The sequence below is a fragment of the Anas platyrhynchos genome, chromosome 4, assembly GCF_047663525.1.
Source record: "Anas platyrhynchos isolate ZD024472 breed Pekin duck chromosome 4, IASCAAS_PekinDuck_T2T, whole genome shotgun sequence".
NCBI classification, from domain to species: domain Eukaryota; kingdom Metazoa; phylum Chordata; class Aves; order Anseriformes; family Anatidae; genus Anas; species Anas platyrhynchos.
The window spans coordinates 39156239-39177752 of record NC_092590.1 but is presented as its reverse complement, the minus strand read 5'-3'; the positions used below and the strand labels follow the sequence as shown (position 1 = coordinate 39177752).

Sequence of the window (21514 nt, the reverse complement as noted above, 5' to 3'; positions counted from 1 at the left end):
GAAACTTAGTTATGTATTCCAAAACACTGTGCTATTTAAATACCTCTTCAAAGCCCAAGACCTAATTGAAACCATCCCAAAATAGCATGTTACAGCCACGCAATGCAGAGCTACACCAAGAGCCAGGACATTCAGAGACTTCTGATGAGCAGCTCCCATACTGCCGCTCACCCAGCACGCCATTCAAGTGATTTATTTCCTCAGTGGATTTAGAAGCTTGGCTTGCAGAACACAGCGGGAACCACAGATCTGTGAGCACCTTTTTGTTCTGAAAAAGAATTTGGATGCTGACTTCAGAGAAGATAGATTACATATGAAATATATATATGAGGATACACAAAGAGCCATGGCTGCTTAAAGAATTTTCTTTCAACATCTCAGATCCTGTTGGTACATTATTGATACCAGTTACTGTAGTTTAGTATTTTAAAATGCCAAATTTAAATTATTTTGGAAAACAAAACCACTGAGGTTGGATGTGATAAAAACAAATTGTTATTTTGTACATTATGTTTTCAAAGTTTCCTCATTCCAGCTATAAAAAACAGATGTTTCCAAGGAAAATAGAAGTATTATTTTTTTCCACTCACAATCTAAAACTTTTGGATTTCAAAGACAGGTCCAGTGCCTAATAGCATTAGTGAAAGTTCTTGCACGAGCTCCATACTTCATTTCTGTTCTCAGGCAAAGGAAGCAGAAGAAAGCTTCAACACCTTGAGAAGTGAAAATGTACTCATTGCTCATATTCACCAAGGCACTTTCTGATGTCTTTTCTACAGTAATGCCTCCTTCACATATCCACACTAAATTGATTGTCTAAACAACTCTTTCTTTCACTTCCACCTCCCACTTCGCTACACTCAATACCCAAACACTAAATAATGCAGTAACAGCACCATCTTTGAAACAAACTCTAGTTATTTGAATGCTCAGGTACTAAACCTAGTTTTCCAGTGCTGCACGCTCTCAGCATGCCAACATACAGGTGGCATTTCCACCCTAACAACATCAAAGCTGCTAATGGATTTGTTTTTTCAATGCCAGGAAAACAAGGAGAAAACATAAAAAGCGACAAGAATTAACACCAAAACTTTCAAACTTCTAGATCATGAAGAATGAAATCACAGTATAATTTGAAATATCTGTGATACCCTAGCCCTTTCACCAAGATACCTCACAGGAAAAGAAATGGATTCAACTAAGTGCTGACTGGCAGCAATTTAGGAAGAAAAGTACTAAGCCTTATATATCCATTTAATTAACAGGGAAAGAGTCAGCAAGTGCCACAAGAAATATGATGTTTAACAGGTATTTTTAAAACACAAAGACCTGTTTTGTTTTTATTTGTAACATAGGTACTGCTTGAAACAAGGCTGTGGTGGAGCTCCTAGCTGTGCTCATGTGAATTAAGAAGCAAACTCACAGTCAAGTCATACCATTATAAAAACAGGGGATTCATTTCTAAAAGAGAATCTAGTGTAAAAATTTGATTTCATTCAAATCTTAAGCTTCAACTTTAACAGCTAAAAGTAAAGACATTTTCACAGCTGTAAAAACAAAACCTGTGTTGTTTGTTTTTTTTAACCATTCAGTACACCTCCTGCATATTAATTCTATGTTGCCAAATGGCACCAAAAGTTAACGTCATTAATTGATGGCCTGTATTTTCAAACTCAGCTTAGAACTTTTGTACTTCAGTGCTATTTCTTATACAACATTCCCTGAACAAAGCAGGCAAAGGTGAGAATGTGGTCTGAGGACCCATGATGAACATTCAAGAGCCTAAACACATATTTTTTCCTCTGAAAAAAACCTGACCTGTTCTTTCCTTTAAAGACAAAAGCCTTGGACAGAATCCTTATCTCTGTTATTTCCAAAGCTGTGAAGGAGAAATAAATGCTTCACAGCAGAAAACTGCATAAAGCTCCTAATCCCATTTTCTCCATAGAAAATCAATTACTTGATAAACAAGAGAAAATTATGCAACAAATTAAATACATTAAAAAATAAGATGTATTTCTCTGCACATTTAGAAACTGCTGCCTCAGTCTCTTCCGCTCTCCTAAGCTGAAGTTCACAACAGATGTGACCCTGTCTATACTTCTTCACTTGTTTCCAACTCCATCGTCTCCTCCCTTATTATATCTTAACTCAGTTTTCCATCATCTTACACCCATTATATACATAAAGCTTTCCCTTTTTTCCTCTGTAATTTCAAATGCTGTATCATTTCACTCCTTTAACTTTCTTTCATTGCTATCCTAACACTCTATATATGCTTTCTAATTCTACCTCAGTTACCATTAAAATTATCCCATGAGAAACCATTAAAATTATCCCATATAAAACAAAGCATCAACCAAATATATATATATATATATACATATAAAAATATATATATATATATATATGTATGTATGTATGTATGTATGTATACACACACACACACACACGTGTGTTCTGTTGTCCTTAGACCATTTTTTTCTTCATGGATTTTCTGCTGCTCCAGACTTCCTATTTATCCTTTTACTAGGTGTCCTTCAACCCCCTCGGGTAGCTCTTCTGTAGAAGACCACGTATGCTACAGAAGCCATAACTGAACAGAGGAAATAATTCTCTTCCGCTGCATTGATATTGAGCCACCAGAAGTAAAAAAAGACACGATAGTGACGAATAAGTCTGAAAGTAAAAAGTTAACCCTAATATTCAATCAAAAAAAGCATACATAATTAAATCGATACCATTCCTAGGGTTTGACTGTAGTATTATCTCAGGTAACAACCCAAAGCTATCTGTCTACATCTTAGTATTTATAGATATTAAAACTTTGTCCAAATGAATCCATTAGCAGAGTTGCACATATCTTATGCAGAAATTCTTCTTCAACTTAAGTTATACTTCCATAGAGCATGTGGACACATGCATGAAATCCAGAAGTATGGGAATCATCTAAAAAATAGTGACTGTCAAACTCACATTAGAAAAATACACATGTTCATTAAATGGAGATCAACCCAGACTGATTTCTTATTTTTCTTCAGTAAGATAACTGATTGTCTTGACAAAGGAAATGCACTAGCTCTTATCTTCTGGACTTCAATAACGCATTTGATATAGTGCCTTTTCAAAAATTATTAGTCTGCTGAAAAGAAATTAGAGAGATTAACAGAGTAGCTAATCAGGAAATGGTAGGTTTCAAACAGTAAAGAGAGTTCCTTGAGACTCAGTCACAAGGCTAATTTTATTTCATATTTTCATTGAACGCTACACAAAAATCATAGCAGCTTTATAATGAAATTTAAAAGGCAGAACCTATAATGAGCAAAGGCTCAATATGATACAGAAAGAATTACACACAGAGGATCTTAGTAACAAAAACATAACCGTATTAAGTGCTAGGTGATGCATTCAATTAGTAACAACTAGCACTTCCTCTATAAGCTAGACACACATTTGTTTGGAAAATACAGCAGCAGAAAGACTTAAGTATGTCATTAATAAACAGGTAGAGTATGAGGCATGGACAACTTCAAGAAAGTAAATAAGCTTTTTCAGATGCATCAGGAATGGTATTTCCACTTTATCAGCAATACTATGTACATTTGCCATTTGTATTCAAGAAGCAGGATTAGGATGTTGCGAAGAATGGTGAACCTAATTTTAGGTAAGAAGATTGAAACAGTTAAACTTATTAAGCATCAGAATACAAAAGCTTAAAGAAGGGATAATTATTCCAAAGAAATGCAACTGTGCATTAGCATAAAAGGAAGGAGAAGAGCTATTTAAACTAAGGTAGCATTCCCCAGACTTTAAAACTAGGGATGTTGGAAATAAAACAGGCAAGGGCAATGGACATTCCAATTTCACTTTTTCACATATATTTGACAAAAGACAGTCTTAGCATACAGAGATGAAATAGATAAAAGTCATTATCTGGACACTGGATAATACTGAAGCCATTCAATGACAGACCACCTTGTGACTCAGCGTAATTCTCTCCCTCTTTCAGAAAAAGATAAATTTTTAGCTTAGTTAACTCCCCTCAGAAAGACTGTTATTTTTGAATTTAATTGAAAAAATGTAAATCCTCTTTGAGCTTTACTCCTCTTGAATTCTTTTGAGTACTGCTTGACTGCCGTTATGCTTGCATTACCCCAAGGGCAGTGACTACTGCTCCCTAACAGAGCAGACACTCAGTTACCAAGCCTGCATGATTTTTAACCATATAGCCTACAGAGACCCAACATTCACCAGGCACCACAAACTGGAATACCTAAAAATGACTGCGGATTTTTATTCGCTGTGATGTATATTCAAACTGTCATCGTAAGAGATTCCTGCACCAAAGTTCCCATATAAATGTAAGAGTTTAGTATTAAATCTTTCAATATTTAGCCTAAAGCAAGTTTTCATGCCCAACTTGCAAAACTCTGAAAAGATAAGTTTATAAAGGAGATGCTGACAGAGCTGAATTTTCACAAATGTATTCTCATTGCAGTCATCATAATTTCCTTTTCAGTGGTCATGTATAGCAATGATTTATAAGTACAGACTTTTCTGTAACTAAGAGAAGAGCAGGAGTAATGAAGACATCATTTGTATCACAGTTGAGAAGTTTAACTGCTAAGTTGCTCATTAAAAAGCCAGGGGCATAGGTTGAATCCAAATTTCCTAATTGTCTTGAACAATTTTATTTATTACAATCTCCCTTTGTCACATATCTACTCTTGCTTTACTCCCTTTAAAACAAGATCTTCAGTCTTTTTCAAAAACTGAAAACCATTCAGATTTAGTGTACCTGTTCTCAGTGTTCTGAATGGTCAGTTAAATTTTAAGATGGGTTCAACCACTTAAATAACCAACATAAATCTTCATCCTCTCTAGAAAACAAAAGCAAACACTGCACGCATGAACAAACTTAACCATGTAGTGTAAAAAAAAAAAAAGAAAAAAAAAAGCTCTTAAATTGAACATTTGGTTTACAAAACACAGCAGACATTATGTAACAACTGTGAAATTAGAACCAAATTCAACAGCATACTTCTCTCCAAATATATAAGAAAAAATATATTATAGGAACCATCTGTGTGCTGAAGTATAAGGAAAGGCAAACAGAATTTTAGGATGACTGAGACTAGACAGAGTGAGATCTACTCAGCTTCTCAAGATAAGTGTTAGGGAAGTGACGTGTCACATTAATAGTATTTCCAAATTCAGTCCAAAACATTTCAATAGAAATAGCTTGTTCTGCTGAATTACACCTCTCCCCCCCCCCAGACACTCAGCTGGGCTGCGTCATATGATTAGCCCAATAGTTGACACAACAAATCTTCTGAAAACATGCGCCACTGCGTAGGCTGCTCTATAACCCCCCTCTCATTGTAGAAGAGCTGTAATCCATCTTCCTCTAAGTGACAGCAGCTACGAGTGGCTCTGAGGGCCACATACTTAGAGTTTGAAAAAGGTGCTGACAGATTTCTTCAGGCATCCTTAAGAGTGCCTAAGTATACAGAGAAAGACTAAAAGTACCTGAGTACCTAAAAGTAAATAAAATAGGAAATTGGATGACTAACAATCACAATCCAGACAGAGCCCATTGGCATCTTCAGATCTGAGAGGTATGGACATCTAAGTAACTTGCCATAACTCAACCCATAACTCTCATCATCATCTTAGGTGAAATGAAAGTTCTAACACAGAAAAAGATACACGAACTCAGGTCTGATTCCTTAAAAATACCTTAGTCAACCCAGTGCCATTCCGGACCTTTCAGTTTTTTTCCAGTCTAATGTATAAACCACGATTTCCTCGATGACTACTCCTGTAGCAACAGCACACAGATTAGCAGCATTAAGGGAATATCATTCTTATATCAAGAGAATGGCTTTTAAAAAAACAAACAAAAAAAAAAAAAACCACTGTTGTGGTCTACGTAGGTTAAGAGACAAAACGTAACAAAGCGACAGGAAACACAGCCTGTCACAAATGACATAAAGCTTGCTCTAAAGGTGAACAAAAATTATATAAGAATCAAATCTTGTCCTTTGCAGCTGCCACCTGAACAAAACACATTCAATAAAAACCATGCCAGAAATTCTCTTCTGTTCAAGGTAACGTGCCTCATGCTTTAAAAATAGGCCTAACAAGGTAGGGCCATGCAACAGAGGCTGTCACAAACTATCAAGCCACTTGAAGGTGAGAAGAAATTGTTATTTTTAAAGCACTCTTCAGAAATCTAGACGTTTACCAGCAGACCAGACAAAGCTGACTAAGCCCTGGAGGCAAAGCTTCTCTGTCCAAGCCCATAGAGATGCTGCTGCTGCACCTCCAGCTCCTGGCTTGCTGCTGATCAGGCAGGGACCTTTCACCACCCATGGGTGCTGGAGAGGCTGTGGTAAATCAGGTTTCATTCCCTCCCGCACTGACTCTGTGAAGTCTCCAGAACTCATAGGTAGGAACTTCAGCAATAAATGTGAATGTATCAGAAGTTCTTAGGGAATTAACAATTTCCATGAAGATCAGTGAGGCATTCATCCTTCCTTTCTCCTCCCTACATTTTTCCCAGACTCCCTCTCAGTCCCAAATATGGGCAGATAACTGATTAAGCATTTCTTAAAATACTGTATTTGAATATTATTTTTGGAAATCGTTAGCTAAATTTTCATATACGTTTACAGTACAGAAAATTTTCATGACAAAGCAATTTTCTGACTCAAATTACATCCAGAATTCAATTCAAACCTTATAAAATACTAATAGCTCTAGGGGGAAAATATGCCTTATACTACTGTCCAGCAACATCATTTTCAATTGTAAGAGCTGCTGCAAGTCACACTATCTGTATTGAAGACTGCCAACACAATTCAGTTAGACAGAATGTCACTACTCATCCTGGATGTGCTTGACTTTGTACATCCTCACTCATCACGAGGTCTTACTCCCAAAGCAGAAGTCCAGCAGGCTGTGTCACAGCTAGGTTCTTGATGTGACTAGCTACACCTGCCTCTAAAGCTTCCCAGTACCTTCAACAAGGTATTTCTTCAGCTCTTATCTTCAAGTAGCATGTAGTGTTGCTGTATCTCAGTCAAACAGCTGTTAACTCCACAGAGGAGTACATTTAACTTCATCTTAAGCATCTCTTTCTTTTCCATATAAAAGCTACATCCAGAGAAGACGAGGATCCACATTCCCACTGCAATACTGCAGTGCACATGCACTTTCTGCTGGAGGACTGACGGTGTACCGAAAGCACTGATTCAGTTTTTGAACTACTCCTCTGAGTTTTCTGAAAAATAACAAGCACTGCACTAGTCAAATTCACTGATATACGTGCAGATGCGGTTAAGTCTCTCCAACAGAAATTCTTCCACCGGATTTCCTAGCACCAGCACACTACCACGTCCTGCTGACAGACCTGCCCGAGCTCTGAAGCTGCTCCAACAGCTCAAGCAGAGGTGAAGGGAGAAGCACTACAGCCTTTTCACCAGATATCCCTCTTGCTGAACAACTGTGCCACATGGCAGCTTTGAAGCTGAGCTACAGCTTGATTGTTAAAAGCATAATGGGCGAGAGCTGGGCAGATCACTGGTTGAGCACCCTCCAGCTTAGTCCAAGGACCTCTCATTCTCTTGCAGCCTACAATTTATATGCAGGGATTTATGCAAAAGTGAGGACAGGCAGCTTACCATCAGGAAGCATGCACAGAGACTGCGGACTTGGCAAAACTTTGCAAGGATGCCATCATTATAGAATGTAACAAGGAAGAACAACCAGTCAAAAATAACTAACACATGGTTAAATTTTTTTCCAACATAAAAATAATTATTTGCTGACAGCAGGCTTTTATTTTAAAAACAACAGGATATGGATGTGGAATTCTTCAGACTAACAGGACAGTCACTCTGCTTGCCTGTTTTTGAGGACTTCTCCCTGTTTTTGAAGACTTCTTCTTTTGAAGACTTGCCTGCTTCTTCTCTTTTTGAAGAAAAGCTTCACACAACTACACACACCTTTCAGAATTTCAGCCTTCTCTCTTGCAAACACTATTACTGCTCAGAAACTAACCTCTATTCCAGGCTGCAAGCAGTGCCTTGCCATCAGATTCCCTGACAGCCTGATCTCCAGAAATTATGCTACACAGAAATTCTGACTCTCCCAGTCAGCTACCAATGGTAAGTTCAAATAATCAGGCCAAGGATTTTACCAGATAGAAGTACAGAAAAGCAGGGAAGTTCCCTTTCCTCCTCTCCCTAAAGCACCCCAAAATGACAAAACCCTAAAACCACACCAAGAGAAGACCAATACACAGGTGAACATGCCTGGGGCATGTTTACCAAACACTTGTAGGCTGCTTTGTCTCACATCACCTTCTAAAAGAGAATACATGTCATGGAAGAAAATAGGTGAACTACAACAAAATATCCTCTAAAATACAAATATACTAGGGGAGGGGGAAACAAACCAAAACCAAGACCAACAATAGCTTGCTTAATAGACTGAGTGACTTCCCTTCACTTCTTGTTCCTCTCTAACTGATTCAACAGACAGCTCATATTTTTTGGGGGGCTAACATAGCAGTTAGGAGAGATGCTAAAACGCTGTTTTCCTTTTCCTGGGGAGCTTAATGCTGCTGGAGCAAACAGGCTTTTTGTTGTGTTCATACTGAGTGCACTGCTGATTATGGTGGTTTGGGTGTCTGAAAACAGAAGAAAACACCGGGCTCTCTGGTCCCTCCCACGGGAGGCTGCTCCTGGGTCCTACCTTAGGACCACTCCAAGAAAGGAGCAGGGAAAAAGAATGCACCACTGCACTGCGACAAAATACTCCATGCTGTGGCCATCCCTAAATCAACACAAATTTATCCACCAGGAGAGGAATGCTAACTGACAAGGCCAAGGTTGTTTTAATGGATAGTGAGACTCTGGACAGAAGACTTGCACAATGTTGCGCATATACAGAAAAAGTCTTTTAGGATGCTTCTCAGTGGAAAGGGATGTACGTACCTATGCTTTAATTTATACTGCAAGAACAGTCTTTCTTCCGTCACACACAAGCCTGAAAGCCATTTGGGCACAGTTAATTATTCAGAAGCCTTCCTGTCACAGGGGTGATGTTATTTCAGAACAGGGTAGCAATAATTGGGCAGTAACTGTCCACAGCTTCCACATTCAAAGATAATTTCTTGAGTGAGAGCCTTGCAATTACTTCTTTTTGAAAAGCTGCCAAGTTATTCCCCAGGAACAGAGGAAGTGAGAATCTATAGCTATAACAAATCAAGGACCTCCATGCTCGATTTCACTAAGGCTGCTGTGTGTCAAAATCCAAGCCTTCCAAGCATCTCAAAGACACAGCGACTGCTGCCTTCTACAGGAAATAAATCACGTTTGTCCCACATGGCAGTTTTTCCATAAGGAAACAGACAACCCTCTCTGAAGTCATCTCAGAAATAGTTTTCTCCCATCCCCAAATTTACAAATCTGCATTTTAAGACAAAATGATCTGTACAAATGCTCATGGTGCAGATGCTGTTGCAATCAAATGACTTAGCTTTTATCTCTTCTTGTATATATGGGGATAAAAAGTGCTACTGACTGCCTCTGACACTCCCAGTCAAGTGTCTGAAGAGCAGCAGGGAACATAAAGCTGAGATGCAGTGATACCTCTGGGTCCTGCCCACAGATTTTGGTGAAACAGGTACAGGCAGAAACTTGCAGAATGCATTTGTTCAAATAGATCCACAAAAAATACTGTGCTACACTCTGCCTTACTTCTGCTCTACAAAAATAACATTTTTTCTTTGTGTTGCCTAAAAACAATTTAATAATAGATGCCTGTATTGCTGTTATGCAAACAAATCCAAAGCAATACAGACAAACAGGTGAGATGCACAAAGACTTGAGCTTCCACCTGAAATTCCTGTGCATATCAAACTAGCTCAATGTCATACGCACATCCTTAACAAACCACCTTTCTGCACAGCAATATATACACAATTGGTGCAAACGTACAGCTCTTTGGTGTGTGTGACAGCATGCCTGCTCATCTGCTTTTAGACAAAACACATTCCTCTAATTTCTCCCCAGAGAAAGATCTCTGAATTGCACGTGGAGATGGCTCAGGTATTAAAACTTCACTGTCAAAACTGACAGGACAGTCTTTGCTAATTGGTGTGTTTGGGTTTGCTCTATACTAGGATCCTGTGATAGCTCTAAGAGCCACCAGACCAGACATGTTTAAAATGCTGTGCCTTACTGTAACATGCTCAAATCTGCAGGAAAAGCTGACAAAGAAAAACAAAATCAGGGGGAACAAGCTACACTCACATATACTTTAACATTCAAAAAAATAGAAAGCCATAGCGTGCCCTACTCTGAATTAGAAAAAAATAATCTTAAAGTACTTTGGATAATCATGACTTGCAGATTTTCATTTCACATTAGTGAGAACGCATACATGACAAAAAATTTAAGGATAATAATATTGCCAGAATAAACATCAACAGCTGCACAATACTATAAAAACCTTCAGCTACGCTTGCTTTAGAAATATTATGACTGTGATGACAAGAACTCCAAAAGAAGGGGAAAAAAAAAACAACCTTCAAACTCAACATCCCAGTATATGGGGTGGGGAGAGAACAAGGGGCACTCACCAAAAAGACTGAATATAGTTGCAGGTTGCAATGCATCAGCTATCCTTTCTATCTGGAAAAATAACAAAGTGTTTTGGACTCATCAAGACCAACTCCTGGGTCCCCAAAAGACCACTCAAAAATCAGACCCTGTGTCTGAGAGCATTTTCCAAACACTTCTTGAACTCTGGCAGCCTCGGTGCCATGACCACTGCGCTGGGGAGCCTGCTCTACTACCTGACCACCCTCTCAGTGAAAACTCCAAAGGTGAGAAACTGATTTATTTATTGCTTCTCATCCATGCAAACAGAATAAGATATGACTGTTTACTTACATGTGTGCTGGTTCTTTTTTGTTTGCTTGTTTTTCTTACTTTCTGTTCTATATGCCCTGGAAGATCTCCAAAAGAAATTCTTCCTTAGTCATTTGAGTTTGATGCAGAGCATACTCTCACTGTGACTCCTGCATGTCAGAAGTCTGGGGCCACCCGCTCTCCTTGAATTTGACCCAAGCATTGCATCATATTGATGGGCCTAACAGAGCACTCCAGCAGAAGAGCTGCACCACCACGTAACAACAGGCTTCCATAACACCAGAGTCTGTGCCTCACAGTACACTTATCTGCCTTTTTTTTTCACTCTAAGGTACAAAATCAATACAACTGCATATTAAGAGGAAGGCAGAAGGACTGGAGGACAGGTTACTGCTGCCATCACAGCATGCTGTAATTGCTTTAAAGCAATATTGTAAGACATAAGCCTTTCGGCTCTGAAGCCTGGCTACAGGAAAAAGCAAACTCGTTTCAGAGATACCAACACAAAAATGCATAGCAGGGCCACATAAACCATCAGCTTCTGAAAGACTATGTCCATCCCCTGCTGTAGTGCCCTAGGCTACAACAGCACCCCACATACTTCATCAGGGCTCAAATACCTTCACTTCTTCAGTAAGCACAGTGCCCACGATTTTACACCACATCAGTTTACTCCTCAGTGAAAGGAAACCTCTCTCAAAGTCCCACAACCCTATAAAGCAGCTGATACTTGGTTCAATGTAACTGCTTTGTACACTGAAACCTAAGCTCAACTGCTAAAGTCCAATCAGATTTATACTGTTAGGATTTTTAGTCAAACACCCACCCCCAAGAATTAGGGTCAGCTAGACACTAGGAGAGAACTGAACACACCGAGCTTTGGCCATGCTATGGACCAAATTTCTCCTTCCTTCTCCTGCCTCTCTAGCCATCACTACACAAATGGTACAGTTTCTTAAAACACAGCCGAACACATTCAAAAGTGAGAGGCTTTTTTCCTCCCTTTGTGATCACACAGTCCCTGTTGAACAGGACGAAACAAAGAGGAGATGAGCAGAATTCTCATTTCTGGCATGAAGAAAACCAAGCATGAAGAAATACAGCCATGTGGGAATTTGTTTCTGTAATATCATAGAATCACAGAACGGGTTGGGTTGGAAGGGACCTTAAAGCCCACCCAGTTCCAACCCCCTGCCATGGGCAGGGACACCTCCCACCAGACCAGGTTTCCCAGGGCTCCATCCAGCCTGGCCTCCAGCACCTCCAGGGATCCACAGCTCCTCTGGGCAGCCTGGTCCACTGCCAAGTAATACACTGTCTAATAATTATGTAAAGAGGCTTTGATTACAGTAAAATTCTATGATACACACATTTCTAAAGGCACTGGAATTCCTAAATGATTACACAAGCCTTTCATGTTTATTCATCGAGTATTTAAAATACAGCAGAATATAAAATACAGCAGAATACAAAACATTTATCTAGTTTACTGGGAGCAATCTACTAAGTTCTTCTAACAAAACTGCTCAAGAAAAGTCTCAAATTATGTCCAGAACCTATGATTCTTTCTTAATTTGAAATGGAGTTATTTGCACCGCTTTACTTTGTAAGCACAAAGTTTCAAATGCAAACATTCACTGTTTCTACCATATCCATGACAGTAAAGAACACTTTGGTTAGACACATGGTGGAGGGAAAAAATCTGTGCTAATAGATTGAATTTGTTCTGTTTTCAATTTCCAAGAGTACTCACAACAAAACTTTAATAGGAGAGTCTATTTTCTATTTTCAACTGCCTACGTTCATAACACAAAAATGCAAGCAGACTTAGCACTGTTTCAAATACATTTCTTTTTATTCCATCAATTCTTGTTGTATTTAAAGATACTAAATATCATGCAGACGTATTTTTGCACCGAAGGATCAGATTTCAAATATACTGTACCTTCTATTTTATCTTAATATTGCTCAGTGCCTTTCTATGAACTGAGATGCCTGAGAATTTGAAACGAATATGATTTTCAAGATGCTAAAAATTCGAGATAAAAACCCACAAACTTCCAGGAAGTCTTTTCATTATTTTCACTAGTCCTAAACCATGTCTTGAGAAAAAAATGAAGTGTCTTAGTGAAGATTAAGAGGCAAAAGCTATGCTATAAACATCTATTTTTCTTTCTTTTTCAACATTTACAAGAAATTCATTTCCACTAATATACAATTTCAACAGCAAGGAAAAAAAGGGCACAAATTTATTTATTTATTTATTTATTTTTACTGTGGTATAAAAACTATTACATATAACAAAGTACTCTAAAGCCTTATTTGGAGGAAAAATGCCGCAAATAAAAAACATGAAAAATGAAACACGAGGAGCTCACAGTTGATTTTTCAAGGAGTTCAACACACCCACTCAAAGTTACAAGTGCTTCTATATCAACAAGAGAGGCATGTATTTGCGAGATTATTTTCCAGGTAGATTAACTACCAAAAATGAATCCAGCAGGCAAAATGAAGCCTTCCATACTGGAAAAAAAAAAAATCTTAAGTCATTCACTACTTATTTTTTCACCTGCAGGGAGTGCCTCTCATTTATAAGTACCGAGCAGCTATAGATGAATATGGCAACTGTTGCATCTATAATTATTATAATTAGGTGCAGATAAAGGCAAACATATGAGCTGTTTTCTCGAATGTCTGTTTGCCTTTTATGCATTTTAGAGTTTGTGCTGGTGTGATGGGATTAACTGATCATTCAGTTAAACAACAGGTAAGTCCACAACCCTAACAGCCAACACTCACCCTTTGAGTCATTCAAACTTGCCTGTGTTGCCACATTCAGTAGAAGGAAATCCTACATGCTTGCAAAGTCTGGATGGCCCAGGAACCTGCTGCCTGCCCCTAGGGCTGTGTATCCAACCTGACGGCATTACTAGCCACCTCTCCTTGGGATGCAGGAAACACCTGGGCCCAAGGCTCTAGCAGAGGAAACAGACCAACCTTTTGCAGGGACAGAAGCCCGTTCCTCAATCCGAGCTAATGTTTCCATAGCCAGATTGCTTCCATACTGACTAAAGAAACACCTTGCCTCCCCTCTGCCCAGCCTTCTATGCTAGGTTCCCCTAGGTCATTAGAAATAAGACAGTCTGACAACCACCTAGAAGTTGGACTATTCTGATGTCTTCTGTGCTGGATTAGCAAGGGAGGGAGTTATCTATGGATATGCATATACAGAGTACATGTAGAGGAGTGACACACTTGGAAGTGATTTGGACAGTGCTAACAGATTAGAACAACCGTGCCTATGTTACCAAAATCCATACCTAGTTAAAATGAGTTCTACCGAAAAGGACTGCCGTTTGTTTCCCTACATTTAAAATGAGCAATTTCCAAGGCATCCTTTATATTCTTAGGGAACAATTGGTCTCATCACTCACAGTTTCACAACAGTTTACCATGGTCAGCATTTAGCACAAACCTTTGCCTGATGAGAGACAACAGCAGCATTTGATTGACATAGCAGGTAAAAAACAAAGAGGAAAATTACCGAACAGTAGACCTCAACTTGCCCTGAAGACACAGCAGTAAAGAAGAATTTGCCTCAATTGGAAAAAAATATAAAGGAGTAAGGGAAAAAAGTAGGAAGACAAATGGGATGTTTTGGAAGAGATGGATTTTGCAAAACCAAGTCCCTCCCCACTGAATTTTCAAGGTCTAGGCACAAACAGCAGTTAAAGCTACAAATGGACTAAGTTCAATGCACCTGTAGTTGTTCTGGTCTTGACACTTATCCCCAGTTATCTTACAGATTCACTGAAGTGTAAGAAACCTTTTTTCCTTACACCTCAGCCACTTCAAAGAAATATTTTGTTTCAATCTCAAACCAAATGAAAGTCAGTAGCTTGAATTTCCCTTTATGCTTCCAGACTTTTAAGAAATACCAAGAAAGACAGACAACAATGCTTCGGTGCATTCCACCCGCACACAACCAGAAGAACAGAAACGAATTTCCTCCCCCTATATTGCCATTACTGGCATTTGGTGACAGTACAGAATTTGAAACAAAAGGAAAACTGAATCTATCAAGTACATATTCATGAAGAAAGTCACAAGATGCTTAAAAGAAGCTTGAATAAAGGATTATTACAAGTATTTCTGTGGGTAGGAAAGTGGTACAGTGCAATATTGCTCTATTAAAAATAAAGAAATAAGTTTCTAATTTAAGGCAATATTTCTCCACAAATCCTGCAGACATGACAGCGAACAGAGCTGAGAAAAGGAAGAATGTGAAGTGCTTTTTCTTTAAACAAAGAGCAGCACTTTCAACGCTACTTTGAGTTTTAAAGAAAAAAGAAGCCTTGCTTCAGAAGTTTTAGCGTTCACAAGAGCAAGGCACTAAGAGCACTCCGGTGCAGGCAGAGTGCAGGGAGATGATGTGCAAGCTTCCACATTTATCTCTGCTAATGCATTTCACATACCGCTCCACAGCGCTACTAATATTCAAGCAGTGAGCCTCTTCAGCAGAAATGGCAAGTCACACCAAGCTGTGTGGTGGGTCTGTCATATAGATCGATGCCCACGAGGGAACATGGAAGACTGTCACTTCAGATCTGGCTTCAAATCCAACTTAAAATGCCTTTTTCATGACAGACAGTCTTCATTTCCGACTCAACCCAGTGTGATTCAATTTTAACAGGGATACTTGCAGTACCAAGAAACACACGAAGGAAAAGCGTTTGTGAATTTTCATTCACTGTCAGCAAGTTTAGCGGAAGATTTAAAATTGAACAGTCAAAGACAAGTAATTTGAAGCCTAAATAAACTAGAATTTGTCATTTCATAATGCTTGTTCCCACATACAAATTTGCACTCCTATCTCTATTACTCTTTAAATAATAAAATTATAATTTCTGTAATTAAGTAAAAAATGCAAGACCAGACTACATAATGCATAATCTTTCTATTGCCTTTTATGTAACAAGTTTCTCCTTGCTCTCAGTAGGCAGTATTAGAGTGGTTATTCATACTCGGAACATCACGTGTGATTTCCAGTAGTTAAATACATCCAAAGGAGATTGTCTTTACCTGCTGATATTTAAGATTAAAAAAAAAAAAAAGAAATCAACTAAGTCTCTAAACATAACTGTACAGAAATTCTCTGCTTTTGAAGCAGATTCTCAAGCTTCTGGATTCATTTCTTCCTCCCTCTGGAAGGGAAATCTGCAAAGGAGAGCTGCAGAGACCAGATACAGAAAGCAGTCACTGAGACTTCTGCCCCTTGCTTCCAGCACTTCTCCACATGTGCATCAAGAAGAAGCAGCACAACTCATTGCGTGCCATGCCAGAACATGATAACAGCATTTACCTGAACATCTCACTGCATTTAAATGAACACAATTCTAGATTGTGTTAATATAATAAAAGACAAGAATGTTTTCACACCCACTTTACAGATAGAAAAGTCTGTGTAGGAAGAATTTAAGCTGGGTCTCTACCTGTATCAAATCAACACAAATCAGATGCAGAAACAGAAGAACCAACTGGAAAAAACAAGCAAACAAAAACCTCACTATCACTCAATGCTACAGCACTTGGCTAAAAATAGTCACACTGTTCCACACAATGAAGTTCAGAGCGCTTGCTGCAGGACACAAATGTATGTCTTTTAAATACAGAACAGAAAGACTGCTGCCTCCCAAACCAGCCACTTAGCACTCCCTCCCTTAATGTAACATGAATTCATCTATTTCACATCTTTTGCAGATCTGTCATGCAGCAGTGTTACCCGACTTGCACTAAGCATTATTTTCAAAGAGAATTAATCCTGCTTCAGCATTAAAACTTGCTAGACCAAACTGAGCAAACCTGCATGTTTATCAAAAAGCTAAGAATAGCGTGCCTGTGCAAAAGCCATACAGTGGTGATATTTCAACAACGTTCAAGCCTCTAATCCAAATTTCCTTGGACAATGACTTAAAGAACAGGTGCAGTCCAAGCATTTAGACAAAACCCTACCATCAAAAAATCTCAAAGGCAGTGCAACTCAAGCCACTGAAACAAACTTGCTTATGGCAACATGGGAAGAAAATCTTTCTGATGTTGAAACAGATGTCACTGTACATTTTTCAGAACATGGCATTATCCACTGCTTTGTATGCACGGCCTCGCTGGATTTACATTACATTGCGTGAACACTCTATTAGCATCTTTATTCCAGCTATATCCAAGTTAAGTAGGAATAGCATCGTCTTTATTAGAAGCTTCTATTTACATGAAAATTTACAGTAACCTCATGTTCTGTTTTCTCCATAACAAAAGTTGTCTCATTCTATTAAGAAGTCTCAATTACAGACAACCTGATACAGCCAAGATATAATTACGATCAACATCAAACAGACATGCAAAGAAAGGGAAAAGTGCAGCTAGGACATCCAGCGTGTAAAGTACAGTGAATGTGATACCAGCTGCACAGTACTTAAATATAGTTAAGCTGCTCTTCTGTTATAAATGCAAGTTAAATGACAGACAAGACTGAAGCCAACTACCTGTTTCCTGATATAAGCATTGCAAGGTTATTTATTTTTATTTTTTAGAGCAGCATAAACAGCGTATCAGCAATGCAAAAAAAAAATAATCCGGTTGTCTGTCACTAGGGAGCATACCCTTCCACTTTACATCATGACCTGTGTGTACAAGCTGAGAAGTATCTAAATATTTCTGCATTACAGCAAAAGTCCAATTGGATTGAAAACAAGGCCTAATCTTTTTCTGTATAGACAAAACTAGGCTTAGGCAAAACACAAGAAATCTTTTAATCCTGTGAGATACATACTGCCCTTTCCCTACTTTCTCTACAGTCCTCCATTTGTGACAGTAACATCCTGCTCAAAGTTTGACTAACACACAGAATTTATTTCCTTTAACTTCATTTAAAATTACTAGAGAAATGAGAAATAAGAAATGAATAAGCATATTGCTGAACTGCAGTGTGGTGAGTGATATCAGCTACTTTGAAATGGCTAACTTAAGTACTAAGAGTAGAATAACTCTGATATTGTGGGAATTTTTTTTTACTGTTGCTTTTTGTCCAATTTCTGCAAAAACATTCAGCAGTCACATCCTAGGTTTTTTCTGCCGTAAACAATCACTTTCATGAGCTGGAGACAAATATGACCAGCCTTGAAGCACAGCTGAGCATAGCACAGAACACCCAGCAACCTTGGATTTTCTTCACCCCATGGGGACTGCCTGTGTTGGAGTTTGCAGGGATGGCAGGGCTACGTGTTGTGGTCACAAGCTGTGGCAGCAGTTTGTATGGACCAAAGGAGCCAACTTCACTGTAGCCTGGATAACCGTAACTGTAAAGCCACAACACTTGGAACAAGCTCTCTGCAAAAGGGATGCATCCCACTTCTTGAATCATAAAACAAGCACTGAGCTCTGTAGCGCTGCTGCCAAGCCAGTGGTAGTATCAAGCTAGCTCAGTTAAAGCTGACTTTTATGAATGTAGATACATCTCTAAGACTCAAAACAAGACAAACAAAACCACCTGAACTAACAGGAAAGTGTGACAGCTTCCAGTTATAGGAAAGAAAGTCAAGCCATTAGTTTTATCCTTGCTCATATTCCAGGAAATAAGCAAAAGTCCAAATATTGCCACAAATCAAGTCTCAACCTGGGTGGCCCAGGGTCATTCACACATGCTGCAATATACCCTGATTTTGATCTCACAGCTGATTTAATCTTTTCTTACCTATAGACAGCTTTAAGAAAGCTGACTATTAAAAAAGGTTAAATGCACGTAAAACAGATGGCATTAACATTTTCCAATTTCCAAAGGAAAATATTACATCTCCAGAGTCTTACGAGCTATATTAATTTGATTCTCTGGGACAGACTCCAGTCCTGTACTCAATTATAAGGAACAGTTGCAAAAGTTTCTTTAAAGTTCTTAAAAGCTATCAAATTATATTCATGCTCTAGACTAGATCTTTCATATGTAATTTGTCCTGTAGAATAGGCAGTATATGTCTAGAAGGAAAGTACAGGGATAGGTCTACAAATCAAGTCCATTTTTGCCCTTACAGATGGAATATTATTATCCATCATGCTGTCAGTCACAATAGCTTAAGAACTGGAAGGGATGGGACAAAGTCAAACCCCTTTCACTTAATTCCTGTATCTGTTCATAGGTGACAATTCTATTGAAGAAACAGCAGATACCATTTGTAGCCCCTAAATCTGAACCACAATCAAAAATTAAATCACTCTCATTCTGAGAAGTGTACACTCTCCTGCCCAGTTACTTCTAACCAGAAAAAAATACCTTAGTCTATAAATTGAGAGAAATCCACATTCTACAGGTAAAATACTCCACAGACTCCCATTAAAGAGAAGAGCAAGGAGGAAGAGCTAACCTGTTTGCTCGCAACTCTAAAATTTAAACAAACGTATCAACTATTTTCTATCTTCAAAAAATATAGAGGTTCTCTGAACATAACTTCACTCACGTAAGCAGTTCAAAGACAGTCAGAAGTTAAGCTACCCCTTTAATTTCCTTCTTATGGATAATGACTGCATACACAGGCATGACATGAGCTCATATAGTCTTTAATCAAATTGGGGGCCAATTACAGATACATAAAGAGCAATTCAGCTAATTAAATACAGGTTTCAAGGGCTGCTTCCAACGCCTATCAGCTGGAGTCCAGCTGTCAGACAAAAACCACAATTCTCTCATAGGTCCTATTATATCTTCAAGCACTGTAAGTCTGTCCTGGATCACCTGGAGCACACAAAATGGCACAAGGTCTATGTCTGACACTTAAATCACTCAAATAGTCCCACTGACCTCCACATATCATCTGAAATAACTGTTTCTGAGCATAAGAAGCTGACATGGCAACCAAAAATGTATTACATTGGAATCTAAATGGTTCACCCTTGGTAGTGGACACAATTTTGGACCCTTAAGAATCAGTAATAGCAGGAGTCATAGTAGAGTTGCAGGTATCACCACCCAAGAGGTTAAAATCCAAAATGACCATCCCCCTCAAACATCACGTTACAGGTTCTATTATTAACCTGGTTTTGTCATAAAAGTAAAATATGATCAGAAACATTTCTGAAAACTTTATGTTACCTCAATCTATTCCGTATGTTCTCTGTCATCAAAAAGCACACAGGAGCAATCTTTTATTTCTCAGCAATGTGTTCTGATTGATGTAACCAATTGAACAATAGCAAAGGGTCTGTTTAAAGCTAATGGTTCTTTCTCTATTCTTTAACATGGTAACAAAAAGTACATTTTAGGTACAATAGAAAAGCAAAACCAATTCTACGTATCCTCATTTCTTTAGTATGTAAACCTGCTAAAGAGGGCCAAAGAACACCGCAGTGAGAAACTTAAATACTCAATAAGATTTTGCAAGCAATGAAGCAAAACACTCACCGTGTCTTGAGATTTATCTTTGACATCGTAGACCGTTAGTTTTATTTTCGTCTCCTCATAGATGGGGTACTCCGGTGGGAATGTCACACCAGTCAAAAACAGTGGATCTCTTGTTCCCTGCGTAACACAAGTAAATATTCAGTAAAGTAACAGCTGTGCAATATGTAGCATGCCATTAGGGATGCACGTACAGAAACAGTGAGCTCCTTAAAAGTAGTTAGTTGTTCATCTCTCTCTGCTGTAGAAATCCCAGTGTTACACAGAATTAATAACAAACTGGACAACTTCACAATTTTTTTCACAGTGGAAAAGAATTTTAGTGCTTCTGAAACAGAGTTCAGCTGCATGCCATCAAACAGTTCAGTCTGCAGGCATCAATATGTGAAATAATGATCTGTAATAAGCAGTGTCCTGGGGTACTTTCAGGAAGTATTTCAAAATATACATTAATTTAAACCCATAAATAACATTTCTTAGTTGTTGTATAAATGAAATCATAATAAAATGTCTATAAAAATGCTACAGAAACCGTGTGTTACATTAAGGATACTGATTTTTTGGAGGGGCTGCATTTCCTTTCTTTGGATAGTAATAGACTAAAACAACATTCCTATGTTTTGTAACATTAGGATCACATCTGCAGGCTGTACATGGAAGTTACTGTAACATAATTTCAAATATATAAACAATTAAATTGATCATGTAAAATCTTTGCCTGTAACTCCTTAATGTTCAATTATAACCAAAAAAGCCCTCCCAAAGGTTATGAGACTAGTATCCTTAAATTCTCTATTAAGTGAAATAAAGTTTCTAGCATGATGAACATAACTTCACTTGCCCAAAATAGCTTTCCTGTGCCCCTGCCTCCTCCTCCCCCAAAGCCTGACTGTGAAAGAAGCTAAGAGCCTTGACAGAAATTGATGGGTTTACTCATGCCCTCAAATATGTCCTGTATCAGGAGATTGTGTTAGGAAATGCATGCACTTCTATTAAAAACAAAGAAAACAAAAACAAACAAAACAAAAAAACCCACAACACTATTCTATCTTCCACATAACATCATTCCAGACAGTCTGCAATGAAACATCCTGAGCAGATACAAGGTATTTGAATTAAGCAGTTT

At 38.4% G+C, this 21514-nt stretch overlaps 1 protein-coding gene across 19 annotated transcripts in view; it reads right to left on the bottom strand.

Moving 5' to 3' along the window:
- The window catches only part of INPP4B (inositol polyphosphate-4-phosphatase type II B), a 359615-nt gene that overhangs the window by 197739 nt on the left and 140362 nt on the right, over positions 1-21514 (bottom strand). For all 19 annotated transcript variants that reach the window (XR_011808668.1, XM_072036748.1, XM_072036745.1 and 16 more), the window contains one exon: positions 20392-20508. Coding sequence is in view for 16 of the 19 variants with exons in the window: in XM_072036748.1 (XP_071892849.1) it covers positions 20392-20508 (117 nt within the window). In the remaining 3 variants the exon portion in view is untranslated. The remainder of the gene's footprint in view (positions 1-20391; positions 20509-21514) is intronic.